This window comes from Spea bombifrons, chromosome 4, assembly GCF_027358695.1.
Source record: "Spea bombifrons isolate aSpeBom1 chromosome 4, aSpeBom1.2.pri, whole genome shotgun sequence".
Classification (NCBI taxonomy): domain Eukaryota; kingdom Metazoa; phylum Chordata; class Amphibia; order Anura; family Pelobatidae; genus Spea; species Spea bombifrons.
The window spans coordinates 106,776,206-106,794,554 of NC_071090.1; the positions used below are offsets into that span (position 1 = coordinate 106,776,206).

The 18,349-nt window shown below is 40.0% G+C and overlaps 1 protein-coding gene across 1 annotated transcript; it reads left to right on the top strand.

Moving 5' to 3' along the window:
• The first annotated feature begins 3,896 nt into the window (after positions 1–3,896).
• On the top strand, positions 3,897–17,270 carry LOC128491558 (serine-rich adhesin for platelets-like). The gene is made up of 12 exons (XM_053463877.1): positions 3,897–4,062; positions 6,591–10,976; positions 11,286–11,390; positions 11,717–11,832; positions 12,151–12,209; positions 12,596–12,717; positions 13,505–13,564; positions 14,550–14,718; positions 14,854–15,024; positions 15,487–15,536; positions 16,184–16,254; positions 16,512–17,270. The coding sequence occupies exons 1-12, from the start codon at positions 4,011–4,013 to the stop codon at positions 16,575–16,577; spliced, it is 5,427 nt and encodes a 1,808-aa protein (XP_053319852.1). The 5' UTR covers positions 3,897–4,010; the 3' UTR covers positions 16,578–17,270.
• The last annotated feature ends 1,079 nt before the right edge of the window (positions 17,271–18,349 follow it).

The following is an 18,349-nucleotide window of genomic DNA, read 5'->3' on the forward strand; positions in this document are numbered from 1 at the left end:
TTTCAAAAGGAATGTGCTCTCAGTAAAGTAAAACTTCATATTTGAAAAAAACTTGCCTCGTGTACTTAAATCCCTTTATTTATTTGAATGTTTCTATCACATCCCCTCTCTTTCCTTGGTATTGGGTGGTTGTTTTGCCTGGGGCTATGGGCATAAGCAGTCACGCATTCTAAACTGTACCGTGAGTATTCCTACCCCTCCGTGAGTACATTAAATATAACCCCGACTTCATTTTAAAAATATAGCCAGCTAATTGTATTGACTCTCTCCAATGTTATTACCCTCCTAAAAACAGGCATAATAACAATATAAGTAAGTAATGATCATCTCGAGAAGTATTGCCAGAGTTTGCAGGAGTTCTAAGACGTTATTAACGCGTCTTAATAACCCGGACTTTCACCGGGAAGTATAATAATTTCTTGATACCACGGCTGTTAGCGTCGCAAAATGGTGAAATATCGCATCAGAGAGACGTCAGCAGCCAGGGGCAATAGATTCCTGACTCGTGGCGTGCTCGTCTAATTACTAAACAATGATTTGCCTTTATGACCCTGAACCTACTTTTGGGAAATAAACCTTATTTCTGCCTGACTGTTTGTCATGCGATGGGTGGTGGGTTCTCATAAACAAGTCAGTTCAGGCGTTATAGGTTGGTGTGAGGGGCAGGAGAACAGGTTTACACTATTACTTTACTCACTTTCTCACGCTCAGTGTTATACAGTAAACCCCCCATCTATATCTTCCACTCTCAGTGTTATACAGTAAGCCCCCCATCTATATCTTCCACTCTCAGTGTTATACAGTAAGCCCCCCCATCTATATCTTCCACTCTCAGTGTTATACAGTAATCCCCCATCTATATCGTCCACTCTCAGTGTTATACAGTAAGCCCCCATCTATATCTTCCACTCTCAGTGTTATACAGTAACCCCCATCTATATCTTCCACTCTCAGTGTTATACAGTAATCCCCCCATCTATATCTTCCACTCTCAGTGTTATACAGTAAGCCCCCCATCTATATCTTCCACTCTCAGTGTTATACAGTAACCCCCATCTATATCTTCCACTCTCAGTGTTATACAGTAACCCCCATCTATATCTTCCACTCTCAGTGTCATACAGTAATCCCCCATCTATATCGTCCACTCTCAGTGTTATACAGTAAGCCCCCATCTATATCTTCCACTCTCAGTGTTATACAGTAACCCCCATCTATATCTTCCACTCTCAGTGTTATACAGTAATCCCCCCATCTATATCTTCCACTCTCAGTGTTATACAGTAAGCCCCCCATCTATATCTTCCACTCTCAGTGTTATACAGTAACCCCCATCTATATCTTCCACTCTCAGTGTTATACAGTAACCCCCATCTATATCTTCCACTCTCAGTGTTATACAGTAACCCCCATCTATATCTTCCACTCTCAGTGTTATACAGTAACCCCCCATCTATATCTTCCACTCTCAGTGTTATACAGTAACCCCCCATCTATATCTTCCACTCTCAGTGTTATACAGTAACCCCCATCTATATCTTCCACTCTCAGTGTTATACAGTAACCCCCCATCTATATCTTCCACTCTCAGTGTTATACAGTAACCCCCCATCTATATCTTCCACTCTCAGTGTTATACAGTAACCCCCATCTATATCTTCCACTCTCAGTGTTATACAGTAAGCCCCCCATCTATATCTTCCACTCTCAGTGTTATACAGTAACCCCCATCTATATCTTCCACTCTCAGTGTTATACAGTAACCCCCCATCTATATCTTCCACTCTCAGTGTTATACAGTAACCCCCATCTATATCTTCCACTCTCAGTGTTATACAGTAACCCCCCATCTATATCTTCCACTCTCAGTGTTATACAGTAAGCCCCCATCTATATCTTCCACTCTCAGTGTTATACAATAAGCCCCCATCTATATCTTCCACTCTCAGTGTTATACAGTAACCCCCCATCTATATCTTCCACTCTCAGTGTTATACAGTAACCCCCATCTATATCTTCCACTCTCAGTGTTATACAGTAAGCCCCCCATCTATATCTTCCACTCTCAGTGTTATACAGTAACCCCCATCTATATCTTCCACTCTCAGTGTTATACAGTAACCCCCCATCTATATCTTCCACTCTCAGTGTTATACAGTAACCCCCATCTATATCTTCCACTCTCAGTGTTATACAGTAACCCCCCATCTATATCTTCCACTCTCAGTGTTATACAGTAAGCCCCCATCTATATCTTCCACTCTCAGTGTTATACAATAAGCCCCCATCTATATCTTCCACTCTCAGTGTTATACAGTAAGCCCCCATCTATATCTTCCACTCTCAGTGTTATACAGTAACCCCCCATCTATATCGTCCACTCTGTGTTATATAGTAAGTCCCCATCTATATCTTTCACTCTCAGTGTTATACAGTAAGCCCCCATCTATATCTTCCACTCTCAGTTTTATACAGTAAGCCCCCATCTATATCTTCCACTTTTAATGTTATACAGTAAGTCTCCATCTATATCTTCCACTCTCAGTGTTATACAGTAAGCCCCCCCATCTATATCTTCCACTCTCAGTGTTATACAGTAAGCCCCCCCATCTATATCTTCCACTCTCAGTGTTATACAGTAAGTACCCATCTATATCTTTCACTTTTAGTGTTATATAGTAAGTCCCGATCTATATCTTTCACTCTCAGTATTATACAGTAATCCTCCATCTATATCTTTCACTCTCAGTGTTATACAGTAAGCCCCCATCTATATCTTTCACTCTCAGTGTTATACAGTAACCCCCATCTATATCTTTTACTCTCAGTGTTATACAGTAAGCCCCATCTATATCTTTCACTCTCAGTGTTATACAGTAAGCCCCCATCTATATCTTTCACTCTCAGTGTTATACAGTAAGCCCCCCATCTATATCTTTCACTCTCAGTGTTATACAATAAGCCCCATCTATATCTTCCACTCTCAGTGTTATACAGTAACCCCCCATCTATATCATCCACTCTCAGTGTTATACAGTAACCCCCCATCTATATCTTCCACTCTCAGTGTTATACAGTAATCCCCCCCATCTATATCTTCCACTCTCAGTGTTATACAGTAACCCCCCATCTATATCTTCCACTCTCAGTGTTATACAGTAATCCCCCCCATCTATATCTTTCACTCTCAGTGTCATACAGTAAGCCCCATCTATATCTTTCACTCTCAGTGTTATACAGTAAGCCCCCCCATCTATATCTTTCACTCTCAGTGTTATACAGTAAGCCCCCGTTTGTACAATCCCAGTCTCAGTGTTGTATAATATACCTAGCCCCGTTCATGCAGCCTTAGTCTATTCCGCATCAATACCATCTCATTCCGAGTGTCATAAAGTAAGACCTCTCTACTCCGCATTTCTACAATATCCCAACAAGACTCCCCACTTATACAGTATATGGTAAGAGCCCCCATTTACACAGTTTCGCTCGCAGTGCCATACAGTGAGACCCCCATTTATACAGTCTCACAATTATATGAGACCTCTCTACTCCCGTTATACAGCCTTACTGTCAGTGTCATACAGTGAGACCCCCACTTATACAGTCGATACAGTTTGACCAGTGTACCCCATTTATCTTCAATTGCTCTTTCTTGTGTAACCTACAATGCTTCTCCCCCATAAACATTCTTATCATCTTCTTCATCTGATGACACAGAAGGCCTGACCTTCGCACTCTGCGTTGTGTTTCACATGCATGTTGCATACGTTTTACACCTCCTGTTCCTTTTTATTAACCTTATCTCTACGTTATCTGTAGTTGACGTCATAACTCCCATTATATATATCTCCTTACGGGACGCAAAGGCACATTTGTTTTTTTGAAGTTGATGACAACACAAAATAAGGACTGCAAACTAAGTGAAGAAGAGCTAAGTGCGAGTATAGGAAGGAGAGCGGAGACATTGGACGTGAACAGAAAACTGAGAAGGAGTAGCCACCGTCTTAAAGATGGGGATATCGTCGGGGTTTATTGTCCTCTTGGTTTTATCCCTCCTTGCTGGTGAGTAGCCTTTGTGTCTTACATTATACATCCTCTCGTTGGAAAATAAACTAAATATTTTAGTGTCGGATATTTTTTAAAACCATCCAGCATGGAAAAAAAAATGTTTTTAAAAATTTAAGCAAAGTTCTTGATTGTGTTAGGGGTTTATTGCTTTATTCTGGATCATACCATTCCTTGGAAACATTCAACTAACTTGGCTTGGCTACTCAGACTTTTTATATATGTTCTCATTGTGTGACTATCTATCTATCTATCTATCATCTATCTATCTATCTATCTATCTATCTATCTATCTATCTATCTATCTATCTATCCATATTATCTTTATGATAGTAAAGCCACGTCCTAAACTTTAACCACAATTCATTGTATTTTTTAACACACTTGTGTTGTCTGAGATATAAAAATAATTTGCAAGCGACCATTTAAATAAGAAGCCTTTTAAACATTGAACCAAAATCTTTTTTTTTTTTGCACAACTGCCATTGAGTTGAGTTAAGTTGATATCCACGCTAATGGAGGATTCACAAAAAAATTCTAATGTGTTTATTAAAGGTGCTGTTCCACCTCCAATGCGTAGTACGTGTAAACGCTGGCCTAATATCGCGTTGACTTGCGTGGACCGGACCTTTTGGTGTCAAATCCACATACTGTTCAGCACCCGATTCCCAGCCAATAATAATTCTTCAATCTTGAAAACTTTTACTTTATTCTGTTCATTTTTTTTTTTTTTAAATTAACCCCTTCATAACAAAGGTATTTCCTACCTTAAACATGTGAGCATTTTTTTAATTTTTTTGCAATGTTAAACATATGTTTGTCTAACCTTAATATCCGTTCTTTGTGGTTGGTATACCCAACATATTATATTTAAGGACCGATGGGACTTTCTTTCAGTAACATTTTAATACACCCGTTTTACATTATACATATCGGTAGTTGTTTTTTAGACCATTTTTGGGTGAAGTGTCTCCTTTGGTATGAATAATAGATTTTTTTTTTAAAAAAATTAAATTTATACAGGATTTTATTCACGATAGGTGCCACTGCTAAAACAATCTATACATCCCCCGAGTACAGAAATACCTTATGTATATGAAATAACACATTCCATTACAATTTTTCTTTATTTTGGGATAGTTAACTTATGGCCTCTTATTTTATGTATATTTAAAAATTATATAGAGTTTATCTGCTAACTACACAATAATTGTGCTTCAGAATGAGCATACGGACATAGCTGTGCAAGAATTGGGGGTACAAAAAAAATATACCTAGAACCCCAGTTGGGTTCTGTTGATAAAAGACTCGAAGCTTGGCATTGGTTAAGAAACACCATATTCTCGCTGTTATCCCCTTCATGACAAATACCGTAAATGTACGGCCTCACAATGCATTGTTAGTAATGGGTTTAAGGACAACCCATTGCCCGTAAGGGGTTAAAACATGCCATGAATTAGGGTAGACGTGATTTTAATATCCCCATATAGCCATTTGCATCATGGATGTGCTAAGATACACAAAGAACTTGGTCCGTGAAGATCTGAAGTACATTGATTTGCTTGTGAGCGCATTCATTGGTGGTTATTGATTTCTTTTGGGTTTTGTTTTTTAAGTTTATTTTAAATTTTTCAAGTGATCCTGAGCTATTCTAATTATGTATGTTTTGTTTTTTTTTGGAGCACATTGGAGAGAACTATATTTTTTAGAATGGAAGAGAAATGTATTAATAATAAAGGAAGCGCCATCAGAAATACACTTGTTTTGTCTTAGATATAAAAATTATTTGCGAGGGACACTTTTAATAAGACCGATTTTAGACATTGAACTAGAATCAGTTTTTATACACAATCCCCATTGAGTCGAGTTAAGTTGATATCCGCCCTGATGGAGGATCCATGGAAGAGCCACAAAACATTTCAAAAGTGTGTGCCAAATAAAAAAAAATCATGTTTTTATTAAGGGTGCTGTTCCACCTACTCAGCATTAGAAACACCCTGCGTATTATGTGTAAATGTTGACTTGTAAAATAATTTACAAGGGACACGTTAAATAAGACCACGTTTTAAACATTGACCCTGCGTTGTAGCAAGTGTATTTGTAGATGACTCAATTTACACCCCAAGTAGCTTTTAGACTTTCTACTTCCCTAAATATTGTAAAATATTTTTTTTATAAAGGTATGTTTTTTCAGTATTTAAGATTTTTTCCTTCATATTTAAAACTTAGAATACAATAATATATAAAAGAAGAAAAAAAATAGTACTTCCCATGTGATTTCCTTAAAATGATTATCCTCATATCTCATATTTTTCGGATAGTTTCTTTTCAATATATATTTTAGCACTTGTAATATCCTGTAATAGTTTTATATGGTTTAGATAAAAATTTTCATCATACATAGTCATGCAACTATACATGTATACACATATAGCTATGCCTCCGTATATTATATAAACTATAAAAAAGAAAAGGGAAACAAATTTGATTAACAATAAAATGTGATACTTCTTAATCGGTTACAGGTAGATCACAAGCGGTAACAACAGACGCAACCACAGAGGGATCAAACCCAACTGTATCAACAATAGCTGAATCATCTTCTTCTGAAATAACATCAGGCACAACATTGTCCAGTAGTTCAGAGCCAGCTACAGAGGCATCACCTAGTCCAACACTAGCAAGTACCTCGGATCAAACAGCATTATCCTCTGTGTCCCCTGAGGTATCATCTGATTCTCCTCAAACAATAACATCATCAGTTACATCATCCGCTTCAGCTGACCCAACATCATATTTCAGTTCTTCAGAGCCATCCTCAGGTTCTGAATCGACATCCTCTTTGCCTGCAACTATATCAACCATAGACGCATCATCTTTATCCTCTGAAACAACAGCCATGACATCATTCAGTCCTTCATCATCAACCACAGATGGTTCCTCTACTCCTACGTCACAAAGCGTAGATGAATCATCGACTGCCGCTGAAGCATCAATAGCGACAACATCATTCAGTCCATCATCGGAAAGCATTGATAGCTCAGCCAGTTCAACAGTATCGTCAGCTTCCTCTGAACCAACTTCCTCATTGGGTACAACTGTATCAACAATAGCAGAATCATCTTTTTCCTCTGAAATAACAACAGGCACAACATTGTCCAGTAGTTCAGAGCCAGCTACAGAGGCATCATCTAGTCCAACAGTAGCAAGTACCTCGGATCAAACAGCATTATCCTCTGTGTCCCCTGAGGTATCATCTGATTCTCCTCAAACAACATCATCAGTTACATCATCCGCTTCAGCTGACCCAACATCATATTTCAGTTCTTCAGAGCCATCCTCAGGTTCTGAATCAACATCCTCTTTGCCTGCAACTATATCAACCATAGATGCATCATCTTTATCCTCTGAAACAACAGCAATTACATCATTCAGTCCTTCATCATCAACCACAGATGGTTCCTCTACTCCTACGTCACAAAGCGTAGATGAATCATCGACTACCCCTGAAGCATCAATAGCAACAACATCATTCAGTCCATCATCGGAAAGCATTGATAGCTCAGCCAGTTCAACAGTATCGTCAGCTTCCTCTGATCCAACATCCTCATTGGGTACAACTGTATCAACAATAGCAGAATCATCTTTTTCCTCTGAAATAACAACAGGCACAACATTGCCCAGTAGTTCAGAGCCAGCTACAGAGGCATCATCTAGTCCAACACTAGCAAGTACCTCGGATCAAACAGCATTATCCTCTGTGTCCCCTGAGGTATCATCTGATTCTCCTCAAACAACATCATCATCAACATCATCCGCTTCAGCTGACCCAACATCATATTTCAGTTCTTCAGAGCCATCCTCAGGTTCTGAATCAACATCCTCTTTGCCTGCAACTATATCAACCATAGATGCATCATCTTTATCCTCTGAAACAACAGCCATGACATCATTCAGTCCTTCATCATCAACCACAGATGGTTCCTCTACTCCTACGTCACAAAGCGTAGATGAATCATCGACTACCCCTGAAACATCAATAGCGACTACATCATTCAGTCCATCATCGGAAAGCATTGATAGCTCAGCCAGTTCAACAGTATCGTCAGCTTCCTCTGAACCAACATCCTCATTGGGTACAACTGTATCAACAATAGCAGAATCATCTTTTTCCTCTGAAATAACAACAGGCACAACATTGTCCAGTAGTTCAGAGCCAGCTACAGAGGCATCATCTAGTCCAACACTAGCAAGTACCTCGGATCAAACAGCATTATCCTCTGTGTCCCCTGAGGTATCATCTGATTCTCCTCAAACAACATCATCAGTTACATCATCCACTTCAGCTGAACCAACATCATATTTCAGTTCTTCAGAGCCATCCTCAGGTTCTGAATCAACATCCTCTTTGCCTGCAACTATATCAACCATAGATGCATCATCTTTATCCTCTGAAACAACAGCCATGACATCATTCAGTCCTTCATCATCAACCACAGATGGTTCCTCTACTCCTACGTCACAAAGTGTAGATGAATCATCGACTACCCCTGAAGCATCAATAGCGACAACATCATTCAGTCCATCATCGGAAAGCATTGATAGCTCAGCCAGTTCAACAGTGTCAGCTTCCTCTGATCCAACATCCTCATTGGGTACAACTGTATCAACAATAGCAGAATCATCTTTTTCCTCTCAAATAACAACAGGCACAACATTGTCCAGTAGTTCAGAGCCAGCTACAGAGGCATCATCTAGTCCAACACTAGCAAGTACCTCGGATCAAACAGCATTATCCTCTGTGTCCCCTGAGGTATCATCTGATTCTCCTCAAACAATAACATCATCAGTTACATCATCCGCTTCAGCTGAACCAACATCATATTTCAGTTCTTCAGAGCCATCCTCAGGTTCTGAATCAACATCCTCTTTGCCTGCAACTATATCAACCATAGACGCATCATCTTTATCCTCTGAAACAACAGCCATGACATCATTCAGTCCTTCATCATCAACCACAGATGGTTCCTCTACTCCTACGTCACAAAGCGTAGATGAATCATCGACTACCCCTGAAGCATCAATAGCGACAACATCATTCAGTCCATCATCGGAAAGCATTGATAGCTCAGCCAGTTCAACAGTATCGTCAGCTTCCTCTGAACCAACATCCTCATTGGGTACAACTGTATCAACAATAGCAGAATCATCTTTTTCCTCTGAAATAACAACAGGTACAACATTGTCCAGTAGTTCAGAGCCAGCTACAGAGGCATCATCTAGTCCAACACTAGCAAGTACCTCGGATCAAACAGCATTATCCTCTGTGTCCCCTGAGGTATCATCTGATTCTCCTCAAACAATAACATCATCAGTTACATCATCCGCTTCAGCTGACCCAACATCATATTTCAGTTCTTCAGAGCCATCCTCAGGTTCTGAATCAACATCATCTTTGCCTGCAACTATATCAACCATAGACGCATCATCTTTATCCTCTGAAACAACAGCCATGACATCATTCAGTCCTTCATCATCAACCACAGATGGTTCCTCTACTCCTACGTCACAAAGCATAGATGAATCATCGACTACCCCTGAAGCATCAATAGCGACAACATCATTCAGTCCATCGTCAGAAAGCATTGATAGCTCAGCCAGTTCAACAGTATCGTCAGCTTCCTCTGATCCAACATCCTCATTGGGTACAACTGTATCAACAATAGCTGGATCATCTTCTTCTGAAATAACAGCAGGTACAACATTGCCCAGTAGTTCAGAGCCAGCTACAGAGGCATCATCTAGTCCAACACTAGCAAGTACCTCGGATCAAACAGCATTATCCTCTGTGTCCCCTGAGGTATCATCTGATTCTCCTCAAACAATAACATCATCAGTTACATCATCCGCTTCAGCTGAACCAACATCATATTTCAGTTCTTCAGAGCCATCCTCAGGTTCTGAATCAACATCCTCTTTGCCTGCAACTATATCAACCATAGATGCATCATCTTTATCCTCTGAAACAACAGCAATTACATCATTCAGTCATTCATCACCATCCACAGATGGTTCCTCTACTCCTACATCACAAAACGTAGATGGATCATCGACCACCTCTGAAGCAACAATAGCGACAACATCATTCAGTCCATCATCGGTAAGCACTGATAGCTCAGCCAGTTCAACAGTATCGTCAGCTTCCTCTGAACCAACATCCTCATTGGGTACAACTGTATCAACAATAGCTGGATCATCTTCTTCTGAAATAACAACAGGCACAACATTGTCCAGTAGTTCAGAGCCAGCTACAGAGGCATCATCTAGTCCAACACAAGCAAGCACCGCGGATCAAACAGCATTATCCTCTGTGTCCCCTGAGGTATCATCTGATTCTCCTCAAACAATAACATCATCAGTTACATCATCCGCTTCAGCTGACCCAACATCATATTTCAGTTCTTCAGAGCCATCCTCAGGTTCTGAATCGACATCCTCTTTGCCTGCAACTATATCAACCATAGATGCATCATCAGCCAGTTCAACAGTGTCAGCTTCCTCTGAACCAACATCCTCATTGGGTACAACTGTATCTACAATAGCTTCATCATCTTCTTCTGAAATAACAACAGGCACATTGTTCACTCCCTCAGAGCCGACTACAGAGGCTAGTCCTGGACCAACTTCTTTCTTGAGTTCAACTGCATCAACCACGACCACATTGTCTGCTTCTCCTCAAACAACAACAGGTGCAACATCATCCAGTTCCTCAGGTCCAGATTCAGAGACACCATCCAGTCCATCACCAGCAAGCACATCTACAGTAACATTATCTGCTTCACCTGAACCAACATCCTCCTTGAGTCCAACGACATCAATTCTCACCAGTACCAAAACTACTCTAAAGCCAGGTTAGTAGTCTGTATAGATATTTACCGTATGTATAAGCTCAGATATTGAATACATAGTATAGGACTTTTTTCTTTTTTATAAAAATATCTTTAACTGGATGGAATAAAGAAACTTCTGTGCACTGTTTAGTACTTAAAATTGTAATATGGTCCACATTTTAGAGTAAATATAAAATGAAGGGATTTTAATGCTTGATTTCATTCTGCTTAATCAATTTTTACGTTTAGGAGCGCTCTGTCTTTTTAATCTTTTTGTTAGTATTTTATGTGTCCAAATTTTTACTTTAACCACTCTATATATCTGTTTAGGTCTGGTTTGTCTCAATGGTGGCCACACTGACGGGAATAAGTGCGTGTGCAGACCAAATTATTATGGAATTGTGTGTGAATTCATTGTGAATGAGATAAGGCCAGGTAAGTTTGTCGGGGTTTTTTTTCTTATGAAAAATAGAAAAAAAGTAAAAGAGAATATTTGATAGAAGACATTAACAGTATATGAAGAAAATGTGCTCATTAGGATATATATGTTACTTTGATTTTGGACATACATATTAAGTTTGCAAATGATTTTGTTAGCAGCTACCTATTGCTAAAGCTTGAATTTATACAGTTTTGTGCGCTAAATTAACCTATAGAATGCTGTTTACAACTTATAACAAGCAATATACATTCCTGTCTCTATCCTGATTCATTTTATTGAATGATGTAGTACAGCAAGTCTTATGTTCTCGGCATTACAGAAATCAAGATTAAAGTAAACGTCACAGTGAGTGTAAAGAATGAAATATTCCACCCGCAACTTAACGACAAAAGCTCCGATGAATATAAGAATTTTGAAAAGCGATTTAAGGCGGAGGTACGTGTGAACATCCTTTACAGTTTCAACAGAAGTAGGTACAAGTAACCAAATGTAGGAAGCAAACCTTTATAGGAGGAAATGTTCCTCCTATATGTTTATAGCTGTGGATATGGTTCCACTAAGAGTGATTTGGTGGCTTTTTCAATGGTTACTTCTTGGTGGATCTAGAGAACCGTTAGTCCAAATCACATTATATGCGAAGCAAGATTAAGGTTTTCTTCTACAGAGAGACATGACGTTATTGTCAGTAGCTCGTCTGTATCTTTACTTAGAGCTCATGTCTTGTCCTTGCCCTGAAAATAATTTCTCTTGCAGATGGATCTCATCTACAGGAAGATCCCCAACTACATTGATGTGGAAATCATCTCTCTCACGTGAGTTTTAGAAACAGTTTTGGCCCTAGTGAGTTGGAAGGGAAAACATTGTAAATCCAATGACACTTTGATATGGGGCCGACGCTACGATATAGGCAAACTAGCCGGCAGTCTATGGTATGTTCAAAGCAAGTTCATACCGGGGAGGACTTAAGAAATATAACTTATCTTGGGCGCTAAAAACCAGCCCAAAGACAATGGTCCAAATGAAAGAACGTCCATTAACCATAGTCCCAATTTTGCCCAGTTCCACAATTTCTTAATAGAAAAATAGAGGGATTTTTTTAGGGTTCCTCACAGGGCTTGGGTATTATTTTAAAAGAACAAGATGGCTGACTAGGGGGGGTCAAATATTAAGATGTGACACCTACTTTTTTCCTTTCCAGGAATGGAAGCATCATCGCTGATCATGTGGTTCTTTTGGGTGTTTTCGCAGAAGACTTGAACAGCACTGTAGAAACCATGGAAACCATATTAAACAACACAAACTGCACAAGTGACCATAAAGGTGAGAGCCTAAATCATTTAAATAGGAACCCATATCCACTAGACCTGTGCACATGGACCCTAAACGATTCGGAAAAAAAAGAATTTTGGAGTTTTTTTAGTTCATTCATTTTTGGACAACAAATTTTGTTTCCAGTCCTTTTGGTTCAGATGAAATTGGGACGGCTTTTTTTTTTTATTTGAAAACTCTCTCTCACACTCTCTTAGTGTCTCCCTACCTTTTCCAACAACAGCGTCCATGTCTCGGCTTCTCCATCTCATTATCTACAGGCCCGCTTCTTGTTCTCCGCTTCTCCCAGCTCTCCGCTGCATTATTCTGGCCTCCGGGAGTTCTTCCGCAACAGGGTGGAGCCTCCGGGCACACATCCCCCTCATTCCACCAATCGGGGGAGAGTCTGTCCCCCTGGCATGCACGTAGACTCCGCCCTGTTCCAAAAGCACTTAAGGAGGCTAGAATAATCCATAAGGGGGCCGACAGAGATAAACAAGAATGGGGATGAAGGTAGGGAGACATTGAGAGGGAGTGTGAGAGAGCGTGAGCTCTCGGCAAAAATGATAAATGTGACGAGATTTTAAATAAAATAATATTTGGAATGGCAAAACACGCATGCATTTAGCAGAGACATTAAATGATGTACAGACGTATTATTATATGTTAAATTATATAGCACCATCATATTCCGCAGTGCTGTACAGTAGGGTATGATCATCAGACTAGTTGTTGTAAAAATACAAAGACGACAACAGTTTTCTTTCTGTATCCAACGTGCCTTTTTTCTCCATTACAGACTTTCTATGTTTTACACCAGGAAAAACTAAAGTTGAAAAGCCTAAATTAGATACTAAAGGTAAGATTACCCTTAGACCTCACCTTTGTAGTCTAGTTTTACTTCTCAACAATTTAAAGGGCCAAAAATGGTGCGATTAAAGCTCTTTTCTGACTTGTTGACCTACTAGTAGCTATTTACTGTGTATAATCACGTATTCTCTGCTGTTTCTATGCAAGTTATTGTGACTTTTAGGGCTGAAGAACCCTGTGATATCCTTCATAGCCACCAAACATTCCGAGCCCCTAGAAAAGAGGGGCATCGGGAGACATGGTTTCGGGTCACTAAAGAGATATATTAGATAGGACATTAGACTGTCCTGAAATCATACAACTTGGTTGACCTCTTTATATGTATTTAACCTCTTATAGGCTCAATGGTTGATGATCTATAGGTGTTCTGAGCTTCTCCTGCAGGAAGAGCTTGTATAATGTATAGTTAAGTCTGTGAGAGTCTCCTAACTCATTAATTATGCATTAGGCAGGGCCAGCTCAGCCATTGCTGGTGTTGGCCCTTCATAATGAATAATGAAGTGTGCGATTTTACATCACAACTCTCCTGCAAAACACTCCCTTTAGTGAATAGATCCCAAAGCCGTGCTTAAAATATTCCATGGGTAACGGGTATTGAATAATGTTTATAGCACACCATACATATCTATGATTATAAAACTGGGACACCAAGTGGTCATAACGAGTATTGCAAGGTATAACACCATCACGAAAGCAGTGACTCTATGTCATGTGTATAGAAGTTTATATTTAACCATCACACAGCCAAGTGTTTAGAATACTCAGAGAATAGCGACACGTCGTGGTAACAGTATGTATTTTATTATTTATTGTTTCATATAGCGCTATCATATTCTGTAGCGCTGTACAATGGGTAGACAGGTAACATTGCACTGTCCTGTCTACTCATTGTCCAGCGCTTCGTGATTGAGCTTACAATCACAAACCATTGTGTAGCAATGGACATTACATGGTCTTTTGTTCTCGGATTTCAGATGCTTGCGCGAACCTTGGAAGCATCTCTGAAGACGTAAGGCACTTCTATTCCGAAGCGAAGGTCGATGGAATTCTTACATGTGTGTCCAACTGTAGTAGCTACAGTGAACATTTTTACGACTGCAACAAAGGACAATGTTCATTGACTCACCAGGGTCCGCAGTGCTAGTAAGTCACACTTATCTTCACTCATTCTCTCCATACCATGCATATATATATATGTTATCTGATCTCCTTCAAGCTTGATCTGTCCTGTCTCCATATAAAGTTTTCTTACACCCCACCCCCTCTCTTTTTCCGCAGCTGTGAGATATCGGACCAGTTCTGGTATTCAGGAAACCAATGCCAAATATCTATAAGTAAACCCGGTGTCTATGCTGGAGTGGCTGTTGCAGGGGCCATACTGCTTATCATAATTGTGGCCCTTGCCGTCATGCTGTGCAGACGCAGAAGGAAAGACTCCCCAAAAGACAAGTGAGTACATTGGCTCTAGCGTGTGGCAAAGGCTGTTAACTTGATGATCTATGTATTTGCCTTAGATTTACTTCCCAGCTGGAACCATAAGAGAAACACACATCATGGTAAACAATAGAAAGACACAGTCTTAGGCAACCAGAGGGACCCTCTGAGTTATGAAAGTCTATGGGACAAGTGACTTCATTAGATATGCAGGACCTCATTGTCTCTGCTGTAAGGGAACAGCTCAGATTGGTGTTATCACCTACAATGGGCACTACTATACACTGTATATTATTATTAGTTTAGTGTATTTAGTGATGGGTGATTCAACAGTCGGGGCATTTCAACATTTGGTGGGGACTCAGCAGCAGATTATCCTTTTAATCTGTAAAATATCTCAGCGTGTAGGAGAATGCAGATGGTTTAAGGTTCTAGATTGAAACTAGATTTCCTCCAATTCTTTCTTCCTACCCTCAGGTTAATAGACTCAGAGAAACAATGGTACGAAGACGGCTGGGAAGAAGATGGTGAGTGCCATTTTTATCATTTCTGAGGTCTATCTACAAAGCTTTGGCTTGTGTCAGGAGGGCAGCTGACTTGAATTACCTAGACTAAGTTGACTGAGTTGGGTGAAACTGGACTTGCCAGCTTGGCCCAAGTTGAGTCAACGCCCAACTGCTTCTATCCTTTGTTCGCAGCTTGTTATAAAGCACACAAACTCAACTTGATGTAGATCTCCATTATACTTAGCCAGTTCAGCTTAGGGACAGACCTCTGTACTAGTAGATCCACTTAATTGACAGACCGGACGATCAACCCAACGAAACGAGAGACTGGAAATGGGCTATGAAAACTTAAGTTGACTTAATGTTCCATTAATCTCAGAAGGACGGCCAAACACAACAACAACAAGCTTGACTAAAAGAGACAGACTCTACTCATGCATTACCAGACCAACCCAGCAGACAGCAATCCAACGAGAGACCTGCAATGTGTAACTTCACAGGACTAGTTAGCGTAATCAGGTTTGGTTGAGCAAAGGCGATCAACTTACCTTTGATAACTCGAAGCTTAGTGCAGAGCATCAACCATGACTTGAGTGTCACCATAATATCACATGATTAACCCTTTTTGACATCATTGACCATTAATCTACCTTTTTTTTGTGATACAGGAAGCCAGAATTCATCAAGTGGCAGAACCAATTTCCATCCAGTATTAGAGAATGTAAATACTGATGTGAAGGTGAGTGTCTGTGCTAACATACGTGATAATATACATCACATGTCCATACACACGTAAACTCCATTTGTAGAGCCCGTTAGAATGACATTGGTAATACTGAAACACATCATTAAGATTACCCATAATGCACACTGTGTAGCCATACCAACTTCTCTTTTGGTCACAATACTAGAGTATTAACGTGTATAAATGCCTACAGTTGCCCTTGCTTGGTCCTCTTCTGTTTCCATTCACCAAGTTTTCTCTTTTTCCCTTAGATGACTGTCCCCAGACCCAAGCCTTTTTTTGTGCCGGGATCCATACCGGTGGAATCCACCAGTTGATCACATTATTACAACGTTAACAAAACTGTCAACTGGTATCTCGTATTCAGACTGGAATGTACTGGGCACCATCTTACATGTTAAATGGCGCAAGACAAGAATTGACTCAGAATGCACTTTAAAAAAAAAAAAAGATAAAATCAGCCAATCAGAATTTTCTACACGCGCCTTATTGGCTCTGCTTGACTGGAATTGTTGCCATGGTTACTTTTGAATTGCCCTGACCTTTACCGGAACGTTCCATTCCTATGAAGCTGCAGGAGGTGGTGAAAACAGGACGTGCCAAATTCATGGAAAATCTGGAATTATATTTTTGAAAAACGATTTTTTAAAAAAAATTAACTATGTGATGACGTCTGCACTTTACTAAATTTGTAAAATTTGTCCAACGTGGGTATTAACCCCTTCTTTTATACATCTTTTATACTAAATAGATTCGTACCGTATATATTCCTTTTAAAAATGCAACATATTTTTTTAATTTTTGTTTTTTATATAATGACATCATTTTATTTATTTAATCATTTTTTGTGCAAATAGATGTAAGTATGACATAATATTATTATATATTTACACATGTGCAACATATTTATTCATTATAAGATGGCACTTTTGATTGTATGTATATGGTCTACAGTGTAGGCCAAACTATTAGCCAAATGGCAATAATAAAAAATTTTATTTAAAAAAAAACGAAACTACAAACTGTGCCTTCATTATTGTTTAACTGACGAATATTCCTATGCTAATTCATATCTCCCAAGTGTCCCTTTTAGGAGGGCCAGTCCCTCTTTCAGAATGTTTGCTGGGTATGGGGGTGTCACAGGTATTGTAAATCCCTAGAAGTTCCAATAATGGGTATAGAAACAGCAGGTAATGGGTTAATAAAATAAATTAAATTTCTTATTATGACCTCATTATGACCTCGTTATGACATGATAAAAAGTAAAGGCCTGTACTGAGCCAGACCTCGAACCATGGCCCCCCAAACCCCCATCTTTGGCAATTTGAAATGTTTGGGGGGGTATGCTAATCTAATATCCTGATAATATACAAACACGCCGACGGCGAGAGCGATTAAACATGTCATGTACTGTACTGTAGAGTGTTCCTGTGTGAAACACTCTGCAGAACCACTTGAACCTGTTTCTCTTGTCTAGAAGGTTGCTGGCGGCCCCACGGAGCACCGCTGGGTTCTGTCCTGAAGCCACCAGCCAAGAGAGCGTGCGAACACAACAGATGCCTGATGTTGCTGCAAGGCCGATGCCAGTAGGCAACCACGGGTACGTGAAATGGCAACCTCTCCAAGTAAACTCTATTAGTATTGCTAAAACACAAAGGTACTTTTCTTTGTTATCTGAAAAAAATGAGCATTGCTGCCTCTTCCAATGCATATTCATAGATACAGTCATACCTGGGAACATTGCCGGGTGAGCGGCGCTCCTCCGGTTCTCCAGGTCAAGACCCGAATCCTCCGGGCCTCGGGAGCGGGATCTTTACACGCCCCGCTCCCAGACCATTTTTTCTTTAAATGGCGGTGGTGCCCGCTGACGTCAGTGGGCATTCCTGGCTGCGCCCCGCAAGGGAAGGATCCGGGTAGCCGGAGCTCAGAAGTTCCCAGGCATGGATACAGTCCATCGACTGGCCGGTGATTGTCGGAATTTCTATAGGACTCGTAGGCTATGTTGCATCAACGTGTAATGTTTTACGCATGTGTGATCGCACATGGAAAGTGTCCAGGGATGAGCATGCTCATGAGTCTGAAGGTTTTT